At 43.6% G+C, this 26,500-nt stretch overlaps 4 protein-coding genes across 10 annotated transcripts in view; 1 reads left to right on the top strand and 3 right to left on the bottom strand.

Moving 5' to 3' along the window:
- LOC147185698 (centromere protein W-like) lies at nucleotides 1-1,144 on the bottom strand. The gene is made up of 3 exons (XM_086104352.1): nucleotides 817-1,144; nucleotides 636-749; nucleotides 1-199 (listed from the first exon to the last, which is right to left on the bottom strand). The coding sequence occupies exons 1-3, from the start codon at nucleotides 901-903 to the stop codon at nucleotides 173-175; spliced, it is 228 nt and encodes a 75-aa protein (XP_085960478.1). The 5' UTR covers nucleotides 904-1,144; the 3' UTR covers nucleotides 1-172.
- A 139-nt stretch (nucleotides 1,145-1,283) lies between these two features.
- On the top strand, nucleotides 1,284-3,651 carry LOC147185697 (5'-deoxynucleotidase HDDC2-like). 2 transcript variants are annotated; one of them, XM_086104314.1, is made up of 6 exons: nucleotides 1,284-1,346; nucleotides 1,924-2,045; nucleotides 2,113-2,215; nucleotides 2,280-2,348; nucleotides 2,564-2,630; nucleotides 2,777-3,651. In XM_086104314.1, exons 1-6 carry the CDS (start codon nucleotides 1,284-1,286, stop codon nucleotides 2,896-2,898), a joined length of 546 nt encoding a protein of 181 aa, XP_085960440.1. In that variant the 3' UTR covers nucleotides 2,899-3,651. The 2 variants fall into 2 exon arrangements, with proteins under 2 accessions (XP_085960440.1, XP_085960439.1); XM_086104313.1 differs by having other exon boundaries at nucleotides 2,492-2,630.
- On the bottom strand, nucleotides 2,758-10,889 carry LOC147185696 (tumor protein D53 homolog). Of its 6 annotated transcripts, XM_086104312.1 has the most exons (10): nucleotides 10,748-10,863; nucleotides 8,491-8,508; nucleotides 7,683-7,801; nucleotides 7,403-7,551; nucleotides 6,633-6,734; nucleotides 5,387-5,401; nucleotides 5,087-5,125; nucleotides 4,397-4,457; nucleotides 3,880-3,998; nucleotides 2,758-2,815 (listed from the first exon to the last, which is right to left on the bottom strand). In XM_086104312.1, exons 1-10 carry the CDS (start codon nucleotides 10,764-10,766, stop codon nucleotides 2,758-2,760), a joined length of 699 nt encoding a protein of 232 aa, XP_085960438.1. In that variant the 5' UTR covers nucleotides 10,767-10,863. The 6 variants fall into 6 exon arrangements, with proteins under 6 accessions (XP_085960438.1, XP_085960432.1, XP_085960435.1 ...); XM_086104306.1 differs by lacking the exon at nucleotides 2,758-2,815 and having other exon boundaries at nucleotides 3,756-3,998; XM_086104309.1 differs by lacking the exons at nucleotides 2,758-2,815; nucleotides 8,491-8,508 and having other exon boundaries at nucleotides 3,756-3,998; nucleotides 10,748-10,889.
- A 532-nt stretch (nucleotides 10,890-11,421) lies between these two features.
- The window catches only part of LOC147185695 (uronyl 2-sulfotransferase-like), a 34,150-nt gene continuing 19,071 nt past the window's right edge, over nucleotides 11,422-26,500 (bottom strand). The window contains exons 3-8 of the mRNA XM_086104541.1: nucleotides 23,067-23,222; nucleotides 18,944-19,023; nucleotides 18,712-18,865; nucleotides 14,349-14,446; nucleotides 14,112-14,269; nucleotides 11,422-13,951 (exon numbers count right to left, since the gene is read on the bottom strand). Coding sequence (XP_085960667.1) covers nucleotides 13,659-13,951; nucleotides 14,112-14,269; nucleotides 14,349-14,446; nucleotides 18,712-18,865; nucleotides 18,944-19,023; nucleotides 23,067-23,222 — 939 coding nt within the window. The 3' untranslated portion in view covers nucleotides 11,422-13,658. The remainder of the gene's footprint in view (nucleotides 13,952-14,111; nucleotides 14,270-14,348; nucleotides 14,447-18,711; nucleotides 18,866-18,943; nucleotides 19,024-23,066; nucleotides 23,223-26,500) is intronic.

Raw genomic sequence — 26,500 nt, 5'->3', positions numbered from 1 at the left:
TTGAAGAATATTCAGTGGATTTATTATTAAGAATATACACAAAGTTGAAGCAAAAGGGAAGGAACAGATCATTTGAATTGAGAAAATCGAAGTGAAGCACCATTAGATAAACAGACGGAAAAAAATAAAGGACTTCGCGGTGGGCGAAATGATGATCATAAAAACATGGTCTTCATCCTCTGGCATTTTTCAGCACCCTCTGAAGAAATAAAGTGAATGTGAATTAACATCCATGCCGGGGTGCAAGATTTATTTATTTGTATTAAAAAATAAAGACATGGGATGATTTGTTAGGGCGGTACAAGGAACATGCAGTACATGTATGTACAACAGTGCAGTGTGCACAGTATCTAATTCATCAAATGTCCCAATCATCACATTGCATTTCAATTTGTGCGTATATTTATTGGATGGCCTTCTTGCTTGTACTGTACACTTATTTCCTGGTCATTTCTTTGTCAGGTTATCAAAGCGTTCACTGACAACAGTAAACATTCATTTTCCTTTTTGTACATTTCCGAGTCTGTACTTCTTAACTAAACGAGTAGAATCAGTACTTTTTACAGCCTTGTTGCACACATATCTATACTTTTGCTTAGATAAAGACAGAGTATTTCTACCGTTTGCGGAATTACCTTGGCGACTGCTTTGACGTGGTGGGCCCGAATCGTTGCGGATCTCTCCTCAAACGCTTTGGCTTTTGCTTCTTGGGCCAAATTGTTGAGGAAAAGCACAGCGAGGAGCTCCATCTGCGAACACGGTTGCCTTAGCAAGCTAGCCATTAGCCCACTGAAGCGGTCACAAACGGCGGCTTACCATTGCTTCCGACCCCGGCCTCACGTTAATGTTAGTCTTCATCTTGGATTTGACTCTTTGCTTGAGTCTCGGCAGTTTGCCCGGCATGACGGAAAATGTTCGAGGGGTTGAAAACGCGAGCAGGAAAAGACGAGTTTACGTTTTCAAATACCCCGCTTGCTCGACTTCATTGGTGAGCATTCTTCTTCTTCTTCTCCGGTTAGTTAGAGTGCCTGTTTCCTCTTTACTGCCGTTAAAGTCAAACACAATGTATCATATTTGTTGACGTATGCTGAACAAATGAAACGTGAAATAAATGCAATTTGGTTTTGTTTTAGATACACGTTTTTAAAAACAAGCGAGATGTTTATTTTTTAAATTCAATCCCACGGTTATGCTTACTTTTCATAGTGTGGACGGCGTGGTCCGTTCCACTGCTTTCCATTCGTTCTGTGCTCTGCGCGTGGAGCGTAGAAGAAGAAAAAGACATGGCGGCCCCTACAGACGCAATGAAATTGCTCCAATTTTTAAAACTAATCGGTCATCTTAAAGTAAGACACTAATAATTCTAAATGTAATATTTGTTCAACAACAATTGTCGCAATGCGTTTGTATTACTTCAACCATGCGGGAATAGTTGTTTTAATCATATTTATTGTGCTTTGAGTTTCTGCCACAACCTCAGAAATGTTATGACTCTTAATAAAATGATATACTTGAATAAAAGTATTGATTTGAAATAGATTATTTAAGATCCGACTAATACTGTGTTATCAAGACATATATTCCGTTTAAGTGGCAGCTTTATCAATCTAATCTTCCCAAAACGCCCTTAATCAGTACTACAGCGCAGACTTATGTTACTGTTAAGAAATGAACAGTTTCTTTAACCAATCAGATTTCAAATTAGTCTTGACTGGGACAGGACGCTGGCCCTAAACGATATCAACATTTTTCCACTCACAGATTTGTTAGAGCAAAATCTGTTACAACCAGCTGCTCGAATTAATGTTTCATGATCGGAATGCCTTGTGAGTGCCGTCTATTTAATTGAATTATTTTTTGATTTTGTCACGCTGAATTAATAAATGACAAACAACTGTTAAAATGTTATTGTCTTTCCTGGAGAGGATACCACGGACGGGCTGGGTGTACAGTAAGGTACAGGACCCAGAAAGTGTGTCGGACCACATGTACCGCATGGCCCTGATGTCTCTGGTCATCACAGACCCTAAAGTGGATAAGGACAAGTGGGTTCATTTGCACTTTTTGTCTTCTTTGAGCGAGCTATCAATATTAGTCTCCTCTTTTCCTCAGGTGTATCAAGTTAGCTCTGGTTCATGACATGGCCGAGTGCATCGTGGGAGATATTGCGCCGTCCGACAACATCAGCAAAGCGGAGAAACACCGGCGGGAGGAGGTTGAGTGAGCAGCAGCGCTCTACTGATGTGTGTTTTTGTTGATTAAAAAGTATTTTCCTTCAGGCAGCCATGAAGCAGCTATCGAGTCTCACGCCAGATCACCTCGGGCAGGAGATATATGCACTGTGGGAGGTAAAGTTTGAATGTTTTACTGGCTCAGCCCTCACTAGAGCCCAATTAATCCAGATTTTTGTTTTAGGCTATTTGGCAGAATAAAATGACTATACATATTTAATATACCGGTACATATTATGGGGGGGGGGGGGGGTGTTTAGGAATACGAGCACCAGAGCAGCGCGGAAGCCAAGCTGGTGAAAGAATTTGACCGCCTGGAAATGATCCTGCAGGCGCACGAGTACGAAGAGCTGGAGGGAACGCCAGGGAGACTACAGGAGTTTTTTGACTCCACTCAGGGTGAGCCCGACATTCATTTGGGGTACATTTCCCCCATAGATTGTTCATCTGCTAAACATTTCTCATAGTTTTGCTTTCTCAGCAATTTTGCATGGCTTGGAAAGTTGAGGAAATATGATTGTCGCAATCATTTTGTGATTTTGCAGGTTGTTTCCAGCATCCCGACGTGCTCCAGCTGGTCAGTGCTTTGAATGACGAGAGGAGGAGGAGTCGCTTAACCGAAGCAAATAACTCTGGCAACTTGGAATCACCTTCACACGCATCATGACCACAACGTTTTACTACAAGTTTTCTACAAGTCACAGCATCAACAGGCTGCAACGTCAAATGAACACTCGTCTGGGAAAACAACGCTCCATGATCAGTTGTTGTCTTTGAATAATGTTTTATTATCAAAAAAACGGGACTTGAGATGTACTTGATTTCAGATCAACATATAGGAGACCGTCATTGTGTTCCAACCATGACAAAATGAAATCTAGAGATATCAAGCAGGCTGAAAACTGGATTGTGGGTTTGTTAACAGGTTAAAAAAAAAAACATTGTTACATAACGTCCAACATTACCTTTATCGAGCCAAGAGTTCTTGTTGTAGAACTAGAATAAATATACATGTATTGGGTATCACTTTCAAATTGGAGGTTTTAAGTTGCCCAAGACGATTGTGTACAACTTGCCTTCTCCTTCAATATTATTTGATTAGCCCGAGAGCTGAATTAGATTCTGTGTCTCATCGTGGCAGTCATGTGAAATCCTTTCAAAACCTTCCATGACAATACAGGAGCAGAAAATGCTCAAAATCAACTGCACATGGGCCCTTGGAGACTCAAAAAATAAAATAAAATAAACATCCACCATTCCAAAATGGATTTTGTGTCAATTAGAAAACTACGACTAAGTCTCGCAGTGTACTTATTTGTTTTCCTTTTAGCTTGGCCCGAACACCCATTTATAAATTCCTCAAAATTGATGTTCAAAATGTGTGTCTTGCTGTCAAATAATAAAGAACTCCGGTCACGGCTATATTTGTCCCATCTTATTGGGTTAAATTCGCCATATGCAGTTTCCAAAGTTAGTCAAAATATACAGCGATATTTCAAAACGTTCATACTAGCAGCCGATAAATATTGCATGATCATCGTTTATTGTTTCCGTTCAATAGGAAGTGAACTGGAAAAAGTAAGGAGGCGAGCACTCATGTCGTTGAGAGGGGAGGAGTATTGACGCAAACATGAAAACCGTTTCCTACTCCATCCTCTCGGGCGTGTCCGTCAAGTTGTGAGTGGGCGTGTCCTGTGAGCTGGCCTTCGCCGTGGAGGAGAGGACGTCCTCGAAGCTTCCTCCTGCCCCAGGACTTCCGACTTTAGTCTTGGGAACGCAAAGAAGAAAAAGAAAAAATTCAGTCGCCGAGGAAGTTATCGGTGGTTTATTAAATGTAGCGAAAACAAATAATACAGGAACACTCAGCGCATACAGCTGCCTCAAAAGAAGAGCTTTTTTTTTTTTTTTTTAAATACAAATGTTTCCAGTGTGATTTAAAATTCTGCTTTAATGAGGTGAAAGCATGTAGGAGGAGGGGAAAACTATATTAAACAAGATTTTACATGGTCTACCTGATGACTTTATTTCTAACGTCCTTGGGCTTGCCGATGGCGGTATGCCTTATGCTAGCATGAAGCTAGCACGCTCTTGTAAGATGACAGATGGGTTGAAAACACGAGGTTGTTTTTCAGACTGTATAATTGTGTTTTTTGTACATACTGTACCTTGATGTTCGAAACGGTACTCTCAACTTTCTCCTCAAAAGACCGGAAGCTGGGAGAGTTTCTGGAAAGGAAAAGAAAAATCTTTTTTTCTCTCTCCTCACCACATAGCAACAAATGCTGCTTCATTTTAAAGCAACCATATGTAATAATTTGATACTAAAATGTCATATGTGCTACACTGCATCCATGTTCATACCAAATTTTTAGTGGTCTACAATATCAGTTGACCAGCCTCTCGTGTCATTAGCACAACCATCACGCTAAAGCTACCGTTCAGACTACTGGCATGTGGTTCTCATACAAATTAAATATGAACAAACAACAACAAAAACAGCATCTCCCGTTGCCATGGTGACCCCCTGATCGCCAAGCAAGCAACGTCCACTACTGGTGGACCAGGCAGGACACCCCTCGTATCATTAGTATTGTTTTGTGTTTTTTGTTATTGTAAAGTGTCCTTGGGTGTCTTGAAAGGCGCTTATAAATAAAATCTATTATTATTATTATTATTAGCACTAGCATCAATGCTAAAACTACCGTTGCGAGTATGTGGCGCTGGGACAAACACTAATATGCTCAGACAAAGGTAACTTGTGTTGACTTTGTACAGTCATCATTTCTACTCGATAGGACTTGATAGCTTATTCCGTTTCTGACAAATGGTAACATACTAGATATTCAAACAATTACCTCATGGCAGGCATGCTCATAGAGTGCGAGATGGAGTAGCTGTCCGCAAGGAGAGGAGTTAATGATTAGCTGAGCTCACATCAGTGTTAGCGGTTAGCACACAGACACGTAGACGCACAAGTGGGGCAAAAATATACAAACACGCACATTCAAAAAAAAAAAAAGGAAGGAAGGAGTGTCTCGCCATTGAAATGAATTGAAATGCCTTTGCAGCCGCGTTTGGGAACATTTTTCTGATCAAGGAAACGAGCATTGTCTAAGACATAAAACAATGTAAATGAAGCGGCTTCAGGTTCTTACCCTATGGAGTTGGACCTTGGGAGCACGCGGGGTGGGGGAGATAAAACGTGAGTGTTTCATTGAACAGTTCTGCGCTACAACACTAAATTGGTTTGAAATATGCTCGTGTGAAAAGGTTAAAAAAAAAAATCACATGAGAAATGGAGGCTTGGAAAACACAAAGACAAAGTGACAACAAAGCAGAATTTAAGCTGAGCACAGCAGGAAGAAGCTCACCACATGCTGGAATCGACAAATGCGCACACAGAGTTTTCAATGTAATCGTTCACTTGTGACCACAGTTATTTTGCCGTGAATCACTAATTACGTGCTGCGTTTCTGGTTAATGGTGATTAAGTATGAATTATCCTTGAATCTCCCACACGCGTCAGGCCCAAAAAATAAAAATAAAAATAAAAACAATACACCGCACACAAGACAATAACTAAAGAGGCATGCCTTGTAATCACACATGCACACGCGTACACGTACCTCCTAGGAAATAGTAACTGTAGACCGGCCATGCTGTATGAACAACATTGTTTCTTTTATCAGATCGAGACGTGAGACAGGCCGATAACCACTGGCCCCGATTCAGTACTGTACATGCTAACGCTAACATGCGTTTCATGCTAGCCTGGCTATTAGCTCAGCACATTAGCTTAACACGCGAATGCCAAGATGCAAACGGTGAATTAAAAATCAATCCAGTGTCACTGCCAGCTGGAGAAGTCAAAGAGCCATTTTAACTGGGGGGTGGGGGGGGGGGGGGGGTCTGTGACATGGGTGCGTGATGACCTTGAAGCCAAATTAGCACCGTTAGCTTAACGGGTTGTAGTTTAGCACATGTGCTTCAGTCACACGGTTATTTTTGGGACGAAGGTGACCACCTCTGTCTTCGTCCACTGAGCATGCATTTAGGAACTCATTGGAATGAGTGTCCGTTGAGGTATCAGGAGCAATATTTTCGATCACAAGACCCGTCTCAAACAAACTACAAGTAAGAGGACAGGGTGACGTTTTGGATTTTATCCCCCCCAACACTCTCTGCTTCTGGCGTACGTATTTCGAGTTGGGGCAAAGACTGACACAAAAGTTCAGAGCTGTCAACAAATACGGTCACGGGGTGGGCGGAGAGCGGGAGCTGGAGCGACGTGTTAAGATAAAAGATAACTGCCGACAGGCGGAGAAATGGCAAACCGAATCAAGTGCTCACTGTTCAGTGAGTGTGACGGAATATGAGGTACGTGAAAGTGTTGCGGGGCACCTCATGTCTCCAAACTTCCTGTTGATGGCACTGCCGAGCGTGCTGAGGGCCGCCGTGGTCTTTTGTCCCGCCGAGCTCAAAGTCTCGGACGTTCTCTTGTACCTGTAAACCCCCAGAGAAGATGACACAGTGAACACCCGCATATTCCCGCTTTGGCATTCACAGATTTTTTTTCGGGGGGGCTGGAGGGAGTTTCCTCCCATCCCTCCCCCCACCCACCAATAAAAAGTAGTGCAACAGCTTTAATCTTGTGGCATATTGGTGCCAAGGAAATATACTTGGGAGTGTGGGGTCTTCATTTAGACAAAAGTAGTGCTTGACTGCCATCTTGTGGCATCTATAAGCATTGTATTGATTCTTCAATACGTGTATAAACCGTAATTCTTGATTTCTTTATGAGGTTTCAGTCATAACGGCGCTGCAAGGGAAACAACATAAATTTCCCCAGTGTGGGACAAATAAATGATATCTTATCTTATCTTAAAAATGAGTTTGACACCCCTGATCTACATCTTGGGATGTGAGACGATTAGCATTGCGTTCGTAAGCGCCCGTGTCACCCGAAACCCGTGTGGTCACTGTGCTTCATTATTGATGAGGAGATATATAAATGTGCGCATGTGCGTCAATAAAACAGCCGTCCGTGTTGATAGATGGACAAGTCCGCCTTTGACTAGAGTGTAATACAAACACGGCACGTTACAAAAGAAAAACAACACCGGGTAGGGCCGAAATTTTGGAGTCGTGCATCGGTGTCCGTTTGCGCTTACGCGGTGGAGCTCTGCATATCGAGCCAGCCTCGACTCAAGTTGCCGCGCAGCTCGCCGAGAGGAGTGATGCCCAGTTTGTGCTTCAGCTCGCCGTGCCGCTTCTCTTTGGATGCCAGCACCTGCTTCAGTGTGCTGATCTCATCCTCCAGCTGTGCCAGGACAAAAAAATAATAATAATAATAAATCAACCAGACGTTTACTATCCAAATAAATATGGCGAAGCACGCCCCCGGGTTGACCCACAATGCAAGATTGTATTTGTGCGTGCGTGTTTTAGTACTCTGGTTAACTCCAATTGGATCTCCTCTCTCTCTTCCTCCGTCATGATGGAGTTGCTGAGGTTGACGTCCGACGTCGCGTGTTCGTCCGCTTCCCTCAGCGGCTCAGAGTCAAGAAAACCTGCCGGGCACACGCGGTCGTCATACGTTCATGTGACACCGAAGGCGAATGCTCCAAAAGTCGGCCATCTATGGGGGTGAGTTTTAACCCAGAAATGAGATAAGAGCAATTTCCATTCACGTTTTTTTTTTCCCCCCTACAGGTCTTCACATTGCTGTCATCGAGAATATTTTTGGTGTTTCAAAGTGTTTGGATGACAAATGGTTACATAATGTGTGGCAGTCTGTAATCCAGATTAACAGAGATGGATTATGTAGCTAACACACACACACACACACACACACACACACACACACACACACACACACACACACACACACACACACACACACACGAGTTGCCTCCAAGCGGCTGTGTGGCAAATTAATTTGGCACTGGGACTTTGTGGTTCTAGAATCATTGGTGCCTCGGTTTAGCTCCATGTTGAGTCCCACATCAACCGCTGAATGTTGACGCGTTTCACATTTCTCTCCTCCTTCGACAATATAGATATTTGGTTTTAACACGGATATTTCGGGCCTCACCGGAACCTCAGTGGCAGAAAAAAAAATGATTAAAACGAGTCATAATTCATGCATGGAGCTGATGGTCAGTAAAAGCAGATCCGTTATGACAAAAATAAATGATCACATGACATCGGGCGTCCTACAACACACCTACACACACAATGCTACTTCCAAACAATGTACCTGAGAGATGTGCTCCATCTTGATGCATCACAGGGTAAGAGGACCAACGTTAGCGATACTTCTCAATACTCGCGCGCACACACACAAACATCACGACTGTGACAGTCGAAGTCGCCACAAAACGATGCGAAACAAAACCCACACAAGCACAGAGAGAAAAAAAAAGTTGGAAGTTGTGGAGATAATGGGCATTACAAAGATCAATCACTCTTGTTTTGAAGGAAATCTTACATTTTCCCTAGGAACTACCAAAAGGAAAGATGCAGCTGGGAAAAAAAAATAAAAAATCTACAATCCTTTGAGCCATTTAATCTGCAAGAATTGTTGGTTTGGCAGTTTCCACCGAGTTTCGTGTTGAAATGTCGACTTCCACATTTGCGCCGCAGGAAAGGAAGTGCATCGGGTATGCAGAAGCACAAATGTCAACTTTGTGAGAATTCCTCGCGAGCACTTCCAGAAAATGAAAGCGCTTGAATTAACTACTTCCAAAGTACAAAGACCAGCAAATTCGCAGGACTTTTTAGGAAGGAAGGAAAAAAAACAACAACGGATCAATAGCCAATGCCTCCTAAACTCGAAAAAGTCCCACATTATAATACTCCTAAGTCAAGGAACAAATGCTTGTCTTTAATTTGAAAAGGCCACATGGGAACACTCTACTGTGGTACTGTGAAACGTGCACAGGGCACTTGTTTGTCTCACGCCCCTCGCTGCATTTTCTTTTTTTTTTTTGTGGCCTTGAATACCTCTCTGATCACAAGATTTCCATCTGGGTCATGTGTTGAAACTAAATAAGAGGCCCGGGCGGATGGTCATACGGCAACCAGAGTGCAAGACCAAAGTGTGCATATTCTAATCCAATTTAAAAAAAAAAAAAAAAAATTCCATTCATGTTGGCGTGCGGAAAGTTTTCGAAAGCTGCGGTTCACAACTTGGTGACGGACTGTTTGCCACCAAACAGGGAGTCACTTCTAAGTGGAATGCAATTACCTAACTGGATCAACAAACTGCGTCTTGCTTCCAACTGACTTAGATCACACCAATACGAAGTACAGCGACAGCGATTGATGATGATAAAAAAAAACTATCCAATTGCTCCGGTTCGGTTATCGACACCAGCAATTTACAGTGAGGGGTTAAACAAGGAAATGCTCATACACTCAATGGCAGAGGGTACGTAATAAACCTGTCCATCCAGTTTTGTGTGACCTCACAGCACATCAACAAACAAAAATGTCACAACTTACAGTATCTTGTTGCAATTTAAAAACATCCTCAGAGTGAAATCTGGGACCGTTTAGCTAAACACAACGCTATTATTCTGTTGGGCGAATAGCAACAGGTGGTTAGAGGATACACAGGTTCATTGTCCGGCATTTGACTGTATTGCCCGTCAATGTAAGGTGCTGGCTTTGATAAATGAATAAAAATATATAGTTTATTATTTGTAGTACATAAATATTTTTGAACCAAATAAACATTTAAATAGCTAGCTATGCCTAAAGTCCAAAAATGTATATTTTCGGATAGTCCAACTGACATGGCCACTTTAGAGTGCTTCGTTGTCAGCAGTGGGTGCTCGCACGAGACCAAGTACCATCGCTTATTCTAAGTTGAAGAAATGAAATTTGATTGACAGTTGAGTGGATGTGGTTTCACATCATTCAGCATAAACACACCCAGTGCTCAAAAGCATAGAGAATGGTGAGTTTGTTCACAATTTTTAAGCCTCATTTCATTAATCATTCAAATTTGACAGCAGTGTCAATCACACTCTTTGTCATGTGTCAAATGTGAAAGACATTTATCTTTATTTTAAAGGGACCTTAGGAATACTGGACAATCTCCCCAAGCTCATTTGATGATTTAGAATGTTTATTTTGTTTTGTCACTTAAGCATTGTTGACACCGTTACTAAATTTGTTGTCAGTCAGTCATTTCCGGTCAGTGAAGTATGACGTCATGTTGTCGCAAGTGATTAAGTCAAATCAATTTCACCTGCATTCGGTTTAACTAAACACTATTTACAAGTCGAAGGAGGCCAAATCTATCAAATTTAACATTTGGTTACTTTTTGGGAAGAACATTTAATCGTGGGTACACCACTTTGATCTTTGGTGCCGTACGCGTGGACAATGTGGTTCGTTTAAGCTACTAGCCCGAGTAGGTCCATTAAAAATAGTGTGGGTGCGTGTGGGGGTGGTCTCTAAACTCAAACAAGCTTTTAAAGTGCGCATATGAGGAGACACTGACTGACCTTGTTGTCTGGTTTCCATGGCCAACTTCCACTCGCGGTACCACGCAACACGTCACGGTGTCAGCAGGAGCTTGGCACCGGTGCCAGGGTCAGTTCGTGGCCGCCGTCTCTTCTACTTTGACTGCTTGTCACGAGATCTGGCAACCGAAGTGGGCGGGTCGTAGGATATGCGCAAGCCAATGAGCGCACGCGCCGCTGACACCTACGTCGCAGTGTTTTACCTCTGGGTACGTTTTTGAGCGCGGGACGTCTTTCGTTTGTTTTGTTTCAATATTCAGTTTATAACACTCCATTAACACTATTCATGTCCTCTTAAAAAGATTCGACTGTGTTTTCATACTGGTACTTTGGACAACGACGGGTGTCGGACATATGTGTGCGTGGCTGTGGTGTTCTGCTGCCCTCTGCTGACTACTACTGTCATCACAGCTGTATTCAACAAACTGTCGGGTTTGTTGCATCATCAAAATTACGGTTTTATTGCCGCAACGTAAGAAGAAAAAGTACGCAACATGACGACTTTGTTCAGGAACAGTTTCAGCATGATACATTACCTCTTTGGGCAAGTTCATTTGTGTTTATAATATAGGAGAAAAATCGGTAAATATCTGAAAAGCCCCCCCCCCCCCAAAAAAAAAGAGAAGAAAAAGCACACATACAAAGCACACACGCTCTTTAATTCTGAGGAAGTTTATTTTGGAAGAGTGTAATTTTTTTTTCTGACACCAACTCATCCAAAGGCTTCCCATGGAATGCCAGGATTTTTTTTCCATAGCCGCCGTTTTTGAAAACAATACAATTATTAAAACAACAGTTTTGTCTTTCCTTCCTGAGAAACTGATGCAGAGTGCATAGAAATGAAGAGGAAAAATAAGAATAATAAATTAAAAGAAAGGTGAACACAAAGCAGGACAACTTTGGGAGAGGACCGAGCAAGGTTATCGTATACGAGAAGGAATACGTTATTTCGCTGCTGGTGGAAATCGCTATATTCCGATGGTTTTAAAGCAAAGTATTTTTTTTACAGTATACAGGCACTGCCTTACTTATAAACATTTCGGATATACAAATAATTCTGTTAGTTTAGACTTTTTATAAACTCTCTGGCGGCGAAATTTAGAGTATGTTACCGTCAGTGTAGTGTGCTACAATCTGCCAGGCAACACTGAATTCGACCGGAAGAGACACAGCGCAATTATCAGCAAATAATAGCCGCTCATGTCGGAAACTGAGATTATAAACCTGTTAATATTATTGTATTCATCATTTGTACGTGTGTGTTAAAGTAACAATTGTATGACTGTTTAAAATACCGATAGCATGTCGACGTCTACAGCATTTTACATTGTGTTAGCATTGAGCTAACGGAAGTGTTAGGTGAAATTATTTTTACAGTTCACTTCAACTGAGCGTGACAAACCAACAAGCAAAGCAGCCTGAAGTGTTTTGCCTCTTATGTGGAGAATTGCGAGCAAAGTCTTCTTTTTGTTTCTTCAAAGTGATGTTCCACAATAGTCTCCCATTTAGTGAAAGCAAGAGAGGCGCTGAAGAAATACTTTCGAAAAGTGCGTTTTAATACTGTCGGTTGAAGTGTGTTTTTAAGTTTAAATGTGTTGAAAGTGTCGGGGTGTGGACCTTTTTTTTCATAGGGTCACTATCTTTATTTCCCTATTTTTTTTTTGCAGTGGAATTACTTGTATCAATGAGACAATCTTTTATTTGCAACAAATAACTCTGGCCAACTTCAAGTCCCAATAAAGTGAAAGCAAACTATAAATCTCTGTTTTCAGCCATTTAGGTCAAACTCAGTCATACTTGCGCACTTTGCTGGAATTCTTTGAATTCATAAAAGAGTGCAGACGGTTTAACCCTCATTTATACCTTTTGGAATAGTAATATCTTGGAACAAAAATGCACAAATCACTCGTAACCACGTTTCCAACAAGTGGTACAGTTCGGTTTCGGTTGGATCAGGTTTGGACTGGTAGAGCTTGATTTGCACCCGCCGCGTATTTTTCCTCTTTCGCGATAAAAGTCAGCAATGGCTCGATTGTCGGATGCCCCCACGCGAGATTATCTTTCGCGACTATCCTGTGATTTTTCCAACCCTGATATGCTCTGAAAATGGCCGAAGCTGAGAATCGTTAAATGTTAAACCCGTTCAATATTTACGATCACAGGATCAGGCTCAACATGAGCATTTTCTTTCTCTTCAATTCAAAGTCAACAAGCGATTATTTTGTGTTGTGCGGTTTGATTGGTGAAACAATCGATATACTGCTCTGTGTTCAAATGAGCTTCAGGCATCGCACCGCAACTGCGGGAAAAATCGTACCACACTGAACGGAACCAAACTGCTCCTCAGGGGAAACGCGCTTCTCACCAGCGTCCTGTCTTGGCGACGTTTGGCACTGATACACAGACTGTATACTACTCATAAAAAGTTCTGAATATTCATTGATGTTTGGCTTCTTATCTTTTTTCCATGTGTCACATAAACACAGACATCAACTCTTGGCATAACGTACCTTCCTATCTTCCCAGGCCCCAGTCCACATTCCGGTGCTTCATCTCTCCTGGAGAATACAGCAAGAACCGCTTCTGTGTTGAAGAACAAGACGTGAAGACAAGCACACACACACACACAAAAAAAAAGAAAAGCTGCGCTTCATGTAGAATGGAGTTAAGCCTTATTCCTCATGATCCTCAGTCAATTTTTAAATAATCTCGTCCTTTCCCGTCCGACTCGTCGCCAGTGCCGAGCCCCGTCCACAAGTCTTGTATCCAGACGCATTTTACCTTCGATGGGGCAACTGTCATCACCCTCAGGCCGTCATCGCCGTGGAGGGAGGAAGCTAGTGTCATACTGCTTCAAAAAACAAAACAAAACAAAACAACGAAAAATAGTTTTTTATTGATGGATGAGCCAGTTGTTTGCGTCCTCCAGATCAGTGTCCAGCTCTTCGTCCTCATCCAGGGGCTCGGGGGTCCGGAGCTCGAGTTCCCGCAGGAAGTCGGGCGTGTAGGCAGGCGGCTGGGCGTCCGACTTGAGGCCGATTTTCTTCTTGGTCAGGTGGAACTGGTCCCGGATGAAGTTGTAGAATTCGTATTCGTAGCGCATACGATGGTAGAGCACCTGCAGCGCCTCCAGAGTGGGCGTGTGTTTGCGTACCGTGCCCGTCATGTTGCCCATCTTCCTGTGGTCTACATACAAACACACTTGGTCACTTTTTGAGAAGAACTCACACGTGTCTTTTTTTTTTTTTTTTTTTTTTGTGGTGTCAGCCAAACTTTCGAGCGTAAATTGGAAGTCGGGACACTCATACGTCAAGGTCGCACTGTCCTGAGGAGGACATTGGCCTACCGGGGCTTTTATAGATGTTGATCACTCCCGTAAAGTAGTGTGGGAGGAGCCTCTCCAACAGGAGCAACACATCTTCCAGCTCCTCCAAGATGCCCACCAGCAAGTAGTTCTCCAGTACATTCTGTTTGGCCCGCTCTAAAGCCCACGGACCCGGCTCTCTGATCGACGGAGCAACAAAATACGTCAGACCAGCCGTGCCTGCCAAGGCACAATTGAAGCTCTTGAGAAAGCACATACCTGCATTTCGGGTGCTGCCCGCAAAAGTATGGGATGATGTAGAAGACTCGGGGGTTGGAGCATTCCGGGTAATTCTCCAGAATGCACACGTTTATGTCCTGGAAAAAAAAATATCAACATCTAATGAGCACGAGTTGTCGCTGGCTGATAAAAACCGAATGAAGTTTATGTGGGATGTGAGCAGCATTCGGGTCTCCTTCAAAGTGAACTGTACCAACTCATTCCGTCCGCTAGAGGGAGCGCTGCACCAACGCCTGCTTCCAGAGCAATCGATTCAATTTCACCCGAGGTACACTTTGGCCCCGAGAAGCGGCGAAGGGCCACACGCCGATGAAAAAGATGTAAATGAATACATAAATAAGAGTCGTGAACCTTCAACCACCCCGGCAGCGTGCGCGCAGCGATTAAAAACAGGCACACGGCTGTAAAAGCAGCAAGCCACTGTGACAAAATGGAGATGCGGGTTCTCCATCTAAATAGAAGTAACGGCATTTTTTTTTTTTTTTTGCAGGTTAAACCCAGTGAACTGAGGCAAGGGCTCTATTAACTCACTCCCAAAGACGTTTTTAAACGTCTTTTAAGACTTGGTCCAGAATTGGCGGGTACTGAATGAGTTAAACAATAAAAATAAGACGATATATATCGAGGAGCGTGAAGCTATCAAACATTTCAGTCTTCTCGTATCCACCTGATAATTCTACAGAATAATAGTTCATTTGGAGAAATTTTGATTTCGACATCACACACCGGCTGCCCGTTTGCATGCCTGTCGCGCCGAAGAGACGACGTAATCGGAAAAGTGAAACGACATTGAAAGTGTGATGAATAAGATTCACGCTACCGATGAGCGGGAAATGGCCGGAATGAAACCGGAGCCATTTGTCAACGCCAAAACCAAGGCGAACATAGTCCATCACCCAGATTACCGGCAGGCAGACTGACCTCAACCTTGGAGCGGGAGACGAAACGCAAGGCGAAATGGTCACCATGATGGTGTATTTTTTGGGGGGGTCTTTCCATTCACTGACACTTAATTTTTTGTTTAGTTTTTACAATTAACAGTAGCGAACTTAATCTTAAGTATGGATGATTAAGAGCTGACCGTAAAGGGACGCACATTCAAAACAGGTCAATTTGACTGGAAGGTGTTGGTTATTTTTACACTTGTATATCGGTATTGTACCAGATTTTTTTCCCCTAGAAGCTCAATTGTGCAGCCAGGAGGTCTGAAATCCCTTTTAGGTGCTTGGGCGAAGACTTTTTTTCCGGTCGGGATGAAGGAATTCCTCAGGAAGAGGAACGATCGCTACTGTCAAATAGAAGTGCCAGGTGGTTGTGCGAGGATTATCTTCTTTCATGTTTTTCCCCCACCATGTTGAACTCCTTTTAGCTCATGACTTCCATGGAGAAAAGGAAAGGGGGGAACATCTTTTGAGATTCAAATGCTATTTTAAAATAGTCCATTTTCTTTTTAAAAAGTTGATTGCCACTTTTAGTTGAAGTTTACTGTCAACACAAATATATACAATTTGTGTGGCAGCACGGTGAGGGTTCGATTCCAGCTCCGACCTTCCTGTGTGGCGTTTGCATGTTTTCCCCGTGGCTGTGCGGGTTTTCTCTGGGTACTCCGGTTTCCTCCCACATTCCAAAAAACATGCACATTTTTCTTTTTGGAACACTCTAAATTGTGCCTAGGTGTGATTGTGAGCGCAGATGGTTGTTTGTCTTTATATGCCTCGCGATTGGCTGGCGACCAGTTCAGGGTGTACCCTGCCAACTGCCTGATGACAGCTGGGAAAGGCTCCAGCACGCCCGCGACCCTCGTGAGGATAAGCGGATCAAAAATGGATCTCAATTGTTGCTCATATGACTCATATGGCCCACATCCAGGAAGTACTTTGCGGACTTTGTGACTGCACATACTTGTCGTGCTGCACCCTACTTTTGAGGAATCCACTCAAGGCTCATTTCTATACGGCGCGTGCACGTTAGTGGTGCACGCGCTCACGCGCAAGTCATTAGTATTTGTGGGAGAGTACCAGTGTGCTCACTCGGGCTCATTGTCACTATTCCCTGTGTGGATTAGGCCCAGTGAAAAGTCTTTCAAAGTGGAGCAAAACAGGCGCTAATCTGTCAAAAAGCCTCTCGTTGCACTTCATGGAAATGCGAGCGTGTGAACTAAACAAGCAGGGAGCAACGGGGTACATTTGTTTAGATTGCTGTAAATGTAAAAAAAATGTATTAAAAAAAATCGGAATATTACATTATTCCCTTATGATAATTGTTTTCATCATATTACAGCCTTTTTTTTTTTTGCAAAACCATTATCTGTTATTGTGACCACTTATTTAAAAAAAAAAAAAAAAAAAAAAGCAGGTTTTTACATATAGCGGGGGTGTCTGGAAGATATCCTCGCTGTCTACAGTAAATGGGCGTTCACTGTATACTGATGACATAAACGCACAAAACAACACTCAGTCAAGTTCGGACCCGTGCCAAAGCAAAACAAACCACATTTGGATGAGTCCCAGATTTTCGGATTGGGCTCCAGAGCCAAAGTTAATCAATTCACCTTCGGGCTTTACGACAGCTCGACGCCAAACGTCGACGAAATCCCATTTTGTGTTTGGCTGGCTAACAAACAAACCAGGCACCTTGTCTGGATTGGTTTGTTGACATGCTTATGCTGCAGGTCCTACCGGGGGTGTGTGCACAATATGCATTCAAATGTTGTGCACATACGTTGGGGAGGGGAGGGAGGGGGGGGGATGCAGGGCGACCGCAAGAATGTCTCGGGGAACTCGCACGTTGGGTGCCGTTGGGCCAGCTGACAGCCTCTTTCAATGACACCTCTTGGCGTGATGCAGAAAGCGGTCTGGATTCTTGGCACGTGCCCTCAAGGACACTTCATATGCGGGATTAGTTTGGATAGCGACACTGATTAAGGAATGGGCGCTGAAAAAATATTTTCGATTACCGGTACCTCTCACATGCCACTGCTCACGCGCTCACGCCACACACACAACTGAAATGTCTCACCAGAGCTGCTAAAATGCATTGACACGCACTACTGAAAGAATCAGACTCAACTCAAATGTTCTCACAACAACCACTGTTGAAGCTCGCAGGCATTACTTAAACATTCTCACACACTACTGGAACACTGGAACACACAAACGAAATGATCTCTCTCTCTCTCTCTCTCACACACACACACTCAACACACACTACGGACACATGTTCCATTTATATGAAAGCGTTTGAGGACCTTTTAAGTAATGTGTGAGAGGATTTTAGCTAAGCATGAGAGCATTTTATTCATGTGCTGAGAGCGTTTTGCTTTTATGGGAGAACACCTGACTTGAGTGGAAGAGTTTCAGAATGTGTACGAAACAATTCAGTAGTGTCTGATAGTATTTCTGTAAACTGCGAGAGAACATTTCATGTGAGTGTGTGTGAGTATGATGAAATCAGTTGTGCTTGTGAGAGTGTTTCAGTAGCATTTGTGTGCACGAGCAGTGTGTGTATGTGTTGTGAGCAGATTTTTGTGTAGTGTCTGGATAGTGTTTCAGAAACTTGTGTGTGTGTTTAATGTGTGAGAGAGCGAGTGAGAGTATTTCATTTGCGGGTTCCATTGTAGAGGATGGCTACGAAAGAGTGGTTCAGCAGTTAATGTGAGAGTATTTCAGTAGTTTGTGAGTGAAAACCACCAGTCGTGTGTGCAAACGGGGGGGAAAAAAAAATTTGAAGTGAGTGTTTCAGTCGTGATGTGAGAGGTGATCCAGAATTCTGGCGCAGACACCTTTCCGCTCGCGAGCACTTCCTTACTTACAAAGAGGGATTATCTCGCATCCCTGTGACACATGTCATCCACAGGTAAGCTGGTCTGCAACAGGACCTTCACCTTTACCCTTTTCAAATGTAGCAAGACGCCCCCCCCCCCTCCACCTCCCGCTGGTTTGCATACTTCAATAACTCAACTCACATGGTCCGAAACTGCAGGGAGGCAAGCGGCGCAACGCTCAATTACTGCCAGTCAGACTCAAGCCGGGATGACATTATGTCAGCCTCTCATTACAGCTTGAGCTTCCACAGTATTTTTGTCATCCCATAATATTATACCGCTCACCGCGGTAGGAGTCGCAAAGTCATTTCTGACACGTGGTCACTAAAACAGAAGTTGTGATACTTATCGGGAGCGTCTTGGGTAATGATGTCGCTCAATTATGTTTTCGATCTCGGTGTCTGCTTCGGCAGCATGAAACGACACCCCCCCCCCCAAAAAAAATAAAAAATCGAAAGGCGATTCTGTCACAGCGCCGTGGTTGGCAATGCCCGTCAGAGCGGCAGAGAGGGAACCTACCAGATATCGCTCGTCGTCGGTCATCTGGGGGGTGCGGATGAGGTGGTTCTGCTCGCCCCTCCAGTCGCCGAAGCGACGGAAGAAGTAGTTGGACAGGAAGCGGTTGATGGGGTCGCGGATGATGTTGATGTAGACGGGCTCCTCGATCTTAAACCTGACAAAGGCCAGGTTCCAAACGGTGAGTCGCGGTTCAGAACAACAAGGCGAGTATTGCTTAAGTGTGTTTATTCACCTGGTAAAGTTGAGGAAGTGAACATGACGCGTGTAGAGGAACGGCTGAGGGATATTACTGATGTTCTTCATTAGATCCACCTGAGGATAAAGAAGAAGAAAAAAAATGAAAGACTCTGCAAGAAATAATTGTTGGGGGGGGGGGAAAGAGAAAGAAATAAAAGATGACCTGACAGATCAGATAAGGACCAATTAGCTTAGCTCTGAGCTAATGGAAGCTAAGCGAAACCACATGCATCCCCCACTAATAAGGGGCTTTATGAAAGACCAACACACACATGCGCTTTTAGAAACTGAAAAAGTGACATCATAAATGAATCAAATCGAGCGGATAATTGTAATTTGCTCTCAGGACTGACTTCAGTGCAGTCAATCCCTTGAAGGCTTCATCATCGTTAGCTTCCTCTCACGATATTCATCGGCGATTCATTTCGACATCAAAGTCAACATGATCGCAATACGTAAAAAGATCAGTCAAGTTTGGGTCCTCCTGAGCATATATTTTCTCTGTTTAACAATTTTATTTTATTTTATTTTTTGCGAGAAGCAGCTTGGAAAAGTAGTGTGACAACAGACTGCAAAAAAATCGGGTTCCACTATTTTTTCACTTATCGTGTCAACTCCCACGAAACAGGACGCCTGCACATGAAGGCTAATTTAACGCGTATAGGTCTTATTTTTAGCAAAGAAGACTTTTTTGTTGTTGTTGTTGTTTCAGTTACGGGAGAACCATCACCCCTATTTTGCAAAAAAAAAAAATGGTACCTGCCAGTTGTCTTGGGTGAACCAGGAAGTGCTAAGTTGCCACTTAACACGGCCAGAAAAAAACATAATTGTGGCGTGACATGAATTTGATAAATTTTATTAGAAGAATTGAGCATCACTTCCGTCACGATAGAACGACGCCATGATACTTAATGGGGGGGGGGGGGGGAAATGGTTCGGTCCCGGCGACCTCCACCAATCAGGAAGTAGCCTGCTAACTCAGCCAAGGACAAACGCAAGTAAACATTTTGTTGGAAAAACAATTTTCTGTCATGATTGAATTATTCCTCCACCTGTTCCAGAGATAAAAGGATATAATCCGGTCTTTCATGAACTACAAAGCTCTGTTTTATAATTGCTGGATGGATCTTTGAACACGGTTCAACCTTGGCTGAGGTCTGCACCGCCGAGTGCCACTCAAACTTTCTTCCTCTTCCCTTGACTGTGAATGAAAGAACCGCCTGAAGGCTTTCAAGGTCTGCATGGAGCGCGCAACTCGCGGCAGCCAAAGCAAACGTGAAATATGGCAGTGATGTCATCGGCTGCACAAACGCCAACTGGGGGGGGTTATGCAATCTGACAGACGCATCCTTCACATAGACCCTTTACACATACTTGACTCAATCTTTACTGTTATCTCCTTCACACGTGTACGGTGAGAAATTGTTCCCCCTCCTTCGGTTCTTATCCACTTTGGGCACCATTTTAGCAACCAGGTATCTTTGTTGAACTAGAATAATAATAATAATGCATCATGAGGGTAATTGCTGATGTGTTCAATGGAAAAATGCTAACGTGACTAGTTAAAAATAATACAAATTTAAGTCCGGAACACACTGAGTAATGCGGCCGGATGAGATTGTTGAGAAGTTGCACGTCAAGCGACCGAGCACCACCTATGAACCAGAAAAAAAAAAAGTGACCCTGAATTGGGTTTTTGAGGCTCAGTTGAACCGTAAAAACATAGCGTGATTGCCAAAGAAAAAGCGGATTGCCCCCCCCCCCCCCAAAAAAAACGGTGTGGATATTTTGAGAGGCCGTTGACAAATTCACAAGACTGCATTTACACATTTCAGTGACAGAGACTCGGCTCATTTTTTCATTCCAGCCCCAAGTTAAAAAAAAAAGTAATTGTAAATATGGTTAACTATTATTATAAAGTATTATAAAGTGTTATATGCTCAAAATCGGGATTATTATTTTTTTCCGCGAAAGCTCCTCTGTATTATTGATCGGCTGGACCGTTGTGAGGATATTCAATGCAGATTCAAATTTTGAATCACTGCCGCAGAACCAGTGGCCGACGACAGTTTGGAGAGGCTGAGCAGGCAAGTAGTGCACTCAAATGCAAATATCCCAGATATAAAAATATATTCATACGCCACAAATGTTGATGAATCTCCTGTGACGGATCACATTAGATTAAATGTACTTCCTGTCGGAGCCGGTGAGCGAGTGGATGTCGAGCATGTGGAAGTTTCCAACATATAAAGAGCACTTTTCAAACACCAACAATCAAGTACGGGCATCCACAGCAATGGCACCACTCGCGCCATCAGCCGTTACCCCCCCCCCCCCCAAAACGCAGCCAATTTTGGCTTTTATGGCCGTCTCGTTTGGCGCGAAAAGCTAATATTCCGGCTTTTAAACCTGAATGAGTCCTTCTTATGGGCAGCGGCGTTCTGTGAAGGGCGGCGTTTATCGGGCAGACTGCTTGAATGCGCTGCTCTTATAAACTGGCAGTTATGTCATAGCATTGGCAATATGTATCCTTGTTTATGTACACAAGGGTCTTAATCTTGGGCCTCAGTCAGCTTTGGGCTTCTCACCCTGCCACTGGGTACATTTCCACTTGCTCTGATTTAACGTTTGGGAAGAAGACAGTCCAAGCTATCGTATTATTTTAATCCCTCTTCCTGGGTTACACTCAAGCTCCGCCTGTATCAACTCCATATTGCGTCCAAACCAAATAGCCCCAAAGTTAACCCCCGCCGCGCCGGCCACCGATGTGAAGCGCTCCTTGTAAAGCGCTCCCTCTTCCCAGGGGTCAATGAGTCGACCTGAGGCACGTTTGGCAGCGAGTGTTTGTGGGTTTTTCTGACCGAGCCCAAAGGCCGTCTGGCTAGACGGCCCCTCTTTTTTCACCACGGAGAGAAAAAACGCGGCGAGATTCCAAGCATACCTGCGACCCCCCGCCCCGCCGTTCCTCCTGCGCCCCGTGGCGTCCTCGCAGGACTCATGAAGGGGAAAAGGGGGAAGCGGAGGTGAAGTGGGGGCAGGGTGGGAGGGGGGTGCGGGGGGGGGGGGGTCTGATGCTGCAGAGAGCGGCATTTGGCGGTGGAAATACGGTGGTATTGCGACTTTATTCAGTAACTCCATTTAGTTGTGTAGGATTTTTTTTGTTGTAATTTATTAGAAAAAAAACTATATAAAACTGGTTTTATAAAATATAATTGCTGTAAACAGTAAAAAAAAAAAAAAAAAGCAACTCCATTTAGTTGTGTAGGATTTTTTTTTGGAATTTATTAAAAAAAAAACAATACCAAACTGTTTTTATGAAATGTAATTGCTGTAAACAGTAAAAAAAAAAAAGAAACTCCATTTAGTTGTATAGGATTGTTTTTGTAATTTATTTGAAAAATATATATATAAAACTGGTTTTATAAAATGTAATTGCTGTAAACAGTAAAAAAAAAAAGCAACTCCATTTAGTTGTGTAGGATTTTTCTTTTTTTTGTAATATATTTGAAAAAAAACCCCAATGTAAAACTGGTTTTATAAAATGTAAAAAAAAAAAAAAATTTTTTTTTTTGATCTATACTGTTCGCATTTGAGTGGGCACGGTACCAAATCGGGTCCAGTGGTCGGCTCTGGAAGGCCTTCAGTGCGATTAAAAACGGGGTTCACTGTACAACGGTTGCTCGCAAAGGATTTCCGCGACGTTGTTTGGGGTTGTACAGTTTCAACACCCCCCCCCCCCCCCCCCCTCCCTGGGAGCTTGTTTTTGGGCCCCACTGCCTACGGATACCGACAGGCTCTCTGTTTCTGGAGCTCGGGCAGGAAGTGGGCTTTCACGCACCCTCTACCGATTCCCACTCGCCTGTGGGTTCCCAAAACAGGACAGACGGGTCACCACGCCTGCCGCAAGTCCGCTTGGCGTCAACCCACGAGTGCACCACGAGCATCGCTGGTTTGGGGAAAGGAGTTGCAGACCAGCTTCCCTAAACTTAGCCGGCGTGGGATGCCCACGATATCTGACGCCCGATGCCGTCTAACGCTTTGGTGTTTTGGCCCCGCGTAGGACCAGCCGTTTGATAAAAAGCGGCAAGGAACAGAAAAAAAAAAAGTTTCTTATTCACCTGCTCATGTTTGGTGAGTCGCGTTTTGTTGTGGATGTCCGACGAGATCAAGTTGAACCGATGCTTCTCGGCCAGCAAGCGCAGAAGGATGACGACTGTGCGGCTGCCACATTTGCCCACGCGGTTGTACACCACCTGACTTGGGAACGGGAGCACCTAGGGGACACGCACACACACACACACACACACACACACGTAAGCAAGCAAGCATGTTTATCGAGTTTGCAGCGCATCCCACCGAGAGCGAGTTGCTCGGAAATGGAGACGGGCGATTGCCGTTCGTGACGCACCTCTTAAGCGGCCATGACTCAGTGATTCAACAGAATGAAAATAATTAAACCCAAGTGTCAGCTAAGCAGAAGTACGGGGAAGATTTAGTCATGTTTCGGTCAATGATCTTGTTTTTTTTGTTTTGTTTTTTTTTGGGAAGTAGCGCTGAAGTGAATGTAAAGAGGAAGAGTTCCACAAATTGACAGGATGTGAGTCAAGGATTCGGAAGAGATGTAACAATTCTCTTTAAAAAAAAAAAAAAAAAAAAAAAAAAACTAACTTGGAGGAGTTTAAAAAAATAACTTGAGAAAGATCTCAAAACATAGTTTGGGTACTGGACTTCAAAAGCGTGTTTTTATCTCCTTTTCCAAATGGGAAGAGGAATGCAGGGAGTTATGGGTTCTTGTTAACATTCCCAGTCTGGAATTGTAATGTTGTCCTAAGAGAGGGGGTGGCGGGGAGGGGAGTGTGTGTGTGTGTGTGGGCGGGGTGGGGCGGGGGCGTTATTCCATGTGTCCCACAGTCCGAACCAATTTCCAATTTTTCCTTTCAACGCAGAAAACTCCAATTTTAGATATAAGATTTATTAACTCATGTCAGAATGATTTACAATTAAATTATTGAAATCGAAACACATTCGCTGCCGGTCCCTTTTCAAAGCTCAACTGACTTTGGGGCACGTTTGGTTGGACAGTACCGTCTTCTCTTAACCAGGGATGGATGGCAATGGCTAGTGATGAAAAAAGTGAAAAGGGGCGTGGCCTGGACGGGGCGACCAATCACAACAAGTAAGACATTATACACGTCCAATCGCAGGGCTGTTTACAATCGGAAGATGGAAAGACTTATCGGCAGAGCTCGTGAAAATTAGACGATAAGGTACCTGACCCCCCCCCCCCCCGAAAATTTTCTCAACGGATTTAGACGATTCACAAAAATGATCCATTTAAGAAATAAAACGACGGATTTCCGCGTATCCGCGGAAAATTGCCATCCCTGCTTAACGTACGATAAGATGAAATATTATTTTTAGAACACACCAGGCCATAAATTGGATCGCGGACGATTTACCGGGCGATTGCTGGCACCAATGCAATATTCTGCTGCTGCAGACACATTTACCTTTGCATCAACACACACACGCGCACACACACCCTCTGAGCTGAATTTTGGTCGCTGAACTGTGAACGAGTTCCAAACGGAATCTTTTGCCAGATGAGAAGCCCGCGAGAGCAACAACGGGAAGCGAAACGGCGACGCGCGATGAGGAAGAGCGCGGCCGTGACGTCACGCCAAGTCTCGCTTCTTGTTTGTGGTTTTTTGACTGGCGCGCGGCGATGAAACAAAATTGCCTCCCGTGCGGGAACAAGGTGTGGATGTGCGTGCGTCGCTCTGCGTGTGGTATTGGGCCATGGGATGAAGGGCACCCCCCCACCCCCCAACCCCCTCCAACACACACACAAAAAGCGATTCACAGGTTGTGTCACAAGTTCACACACGTTTCTGTCAAGCGTGTTGCTTCACTTCAAACTTGTTGCGACGGAGTCGGCCAAACGATAATTAAAAGCGCTACGTGAGCGCACAGGACGTGCCGAAAGTTTAAGTTGAGTGCGGTTCATTTCCTAATTTATCATCTTCCAGACAGTCACGTTAGCAGTAACGTTGCATTCACCACCTCCAGGGCATTTTATCAACGCCCTGGCTCAAAATGACTACAGTAATCCCTCGTTTATTGCGGTTAATGGGGACCAAAACCACCCGCGATAAACGAAAATCCACCAAGTAGCGACCAATTAATATAAACAGGTAAAAAAAAAAAATAACAACATTTTCAAGTCCGCAAACGGTCCGCGAGAAGCTGCAAAACAACAGCGAGTCACATAGAGCAACATATACAGTACTGTATATATATTTAAAAATATATCTATTATATTTTTTATGTTTGAAAAAATCCGCGATGCACTGAACCCGCGATAAAGGAACCGCCAAGTAGCGAGGGATCACTGTACTGATGTTTTGCTCGCATTGCGGCTCGCGCGTGTGTGTCGAAGTATGCGTGCATGCAGATGTGCAGGCGCTAACGGTAAATGTGGCCAAAGATTATAACTTTGACATGACAGTTTGGAGCGCCATGCAAAAATGAGAGCGTAGAGAAAAACCACGCGACGCTAAGAATAACATCCGCACGGAGAAGCAGGCACGACAAGAACGCACGCCCACCTTTGTTTTTTTTACTCGTGTTTGAAAATATGACTTTTTTTTTTTTAGGGGACGTCTTTTGAAGGAAAAAAAAAAGGATTCTGTGTCTGGTCACGATCTGATGTCGTGGAGGCAAGTTATTCAAGTGTTGTGTTTTCTGACGTTGTCGCCACGCTTTGCCGTTAAGCGGTGCTGAAACAAAAGAAAATATCTTATCTGATTTGACGAACATTTGTGGAGTATACATAATTAGAATTCAGTCACACCAAATCTGTAAAACTAGCTAGTCTTTGAAGGACACCTGGAAATGGCTTGAGGGTTTAAAATGGCCGCTTCAGACCAAAATGGCAGACTTGCTGTGTCTTTTTTTTTTTTGGCATCGTTTTTGTGTTTTAAAGGAACATTTTAATAAAATCCTCCACCGCTGGTATTGTTCTAGTACACGTTTGTTAACCCAACAACACAAATGTTCACAGAGATCAAAATTTTACGAGATTTGGAGGATCAGAAAATCTTCATCAGAGCAATTTATTGTGCCGAAGAAAAATAAAACAATGAAGTCCGTCACTTAGCATCATTTGAAATAAAAATGGGCAACTGTTTTTGGCTGTGACAAAGAGCTCAAAGTTTTATTTTATGACACATTTTATTAAGTTACCGCGGTTGTGTGTCAGATGTTTGATGTGCTAATCGTAGCCTTCCAAGATGTCCGAGCCATTAAATGCGAATCCATCAATGACACTTGAACGGAGAGCGGCCTGCCGTGGCTTGAGAAGTAAATCAAATCTTCCACGGACGGAAGAACAACAAACTTCATGTTTGAAAAATGATGCCAAAACATTGCGTGAGCGTGTGTATCGTGGGAATGTGTGCGGCACAGAGAAGAGGTCACGTCGAGGAAATGGCGAGTGTGTCTGTCGGAGCTGTAACACTGCAAGCTGGAGATTGAGGTAAGGCGGGGGGGT

Source organism: Hippocampus guttulatus, chromosome 23 (assembly GCF_054856545.1).
Source record: "Hippocampus guttulatus isolate MCC_2025c chromosome 23, RoL_Hgut_1.0, whole genome shotgun sequence".
Lineage (NCBI taxonomy): Eukaryota > Metazoa > Chordata > Actinopteri > Syngnathiformes > Syngnathidae > Hippocampus > Hippocampus guttulatus.
The sequence above is the reverse complement of the archived record's forward strand: the minus strand, read 5'-3'. Positions and strand labels throughout refer to the sequence as shown.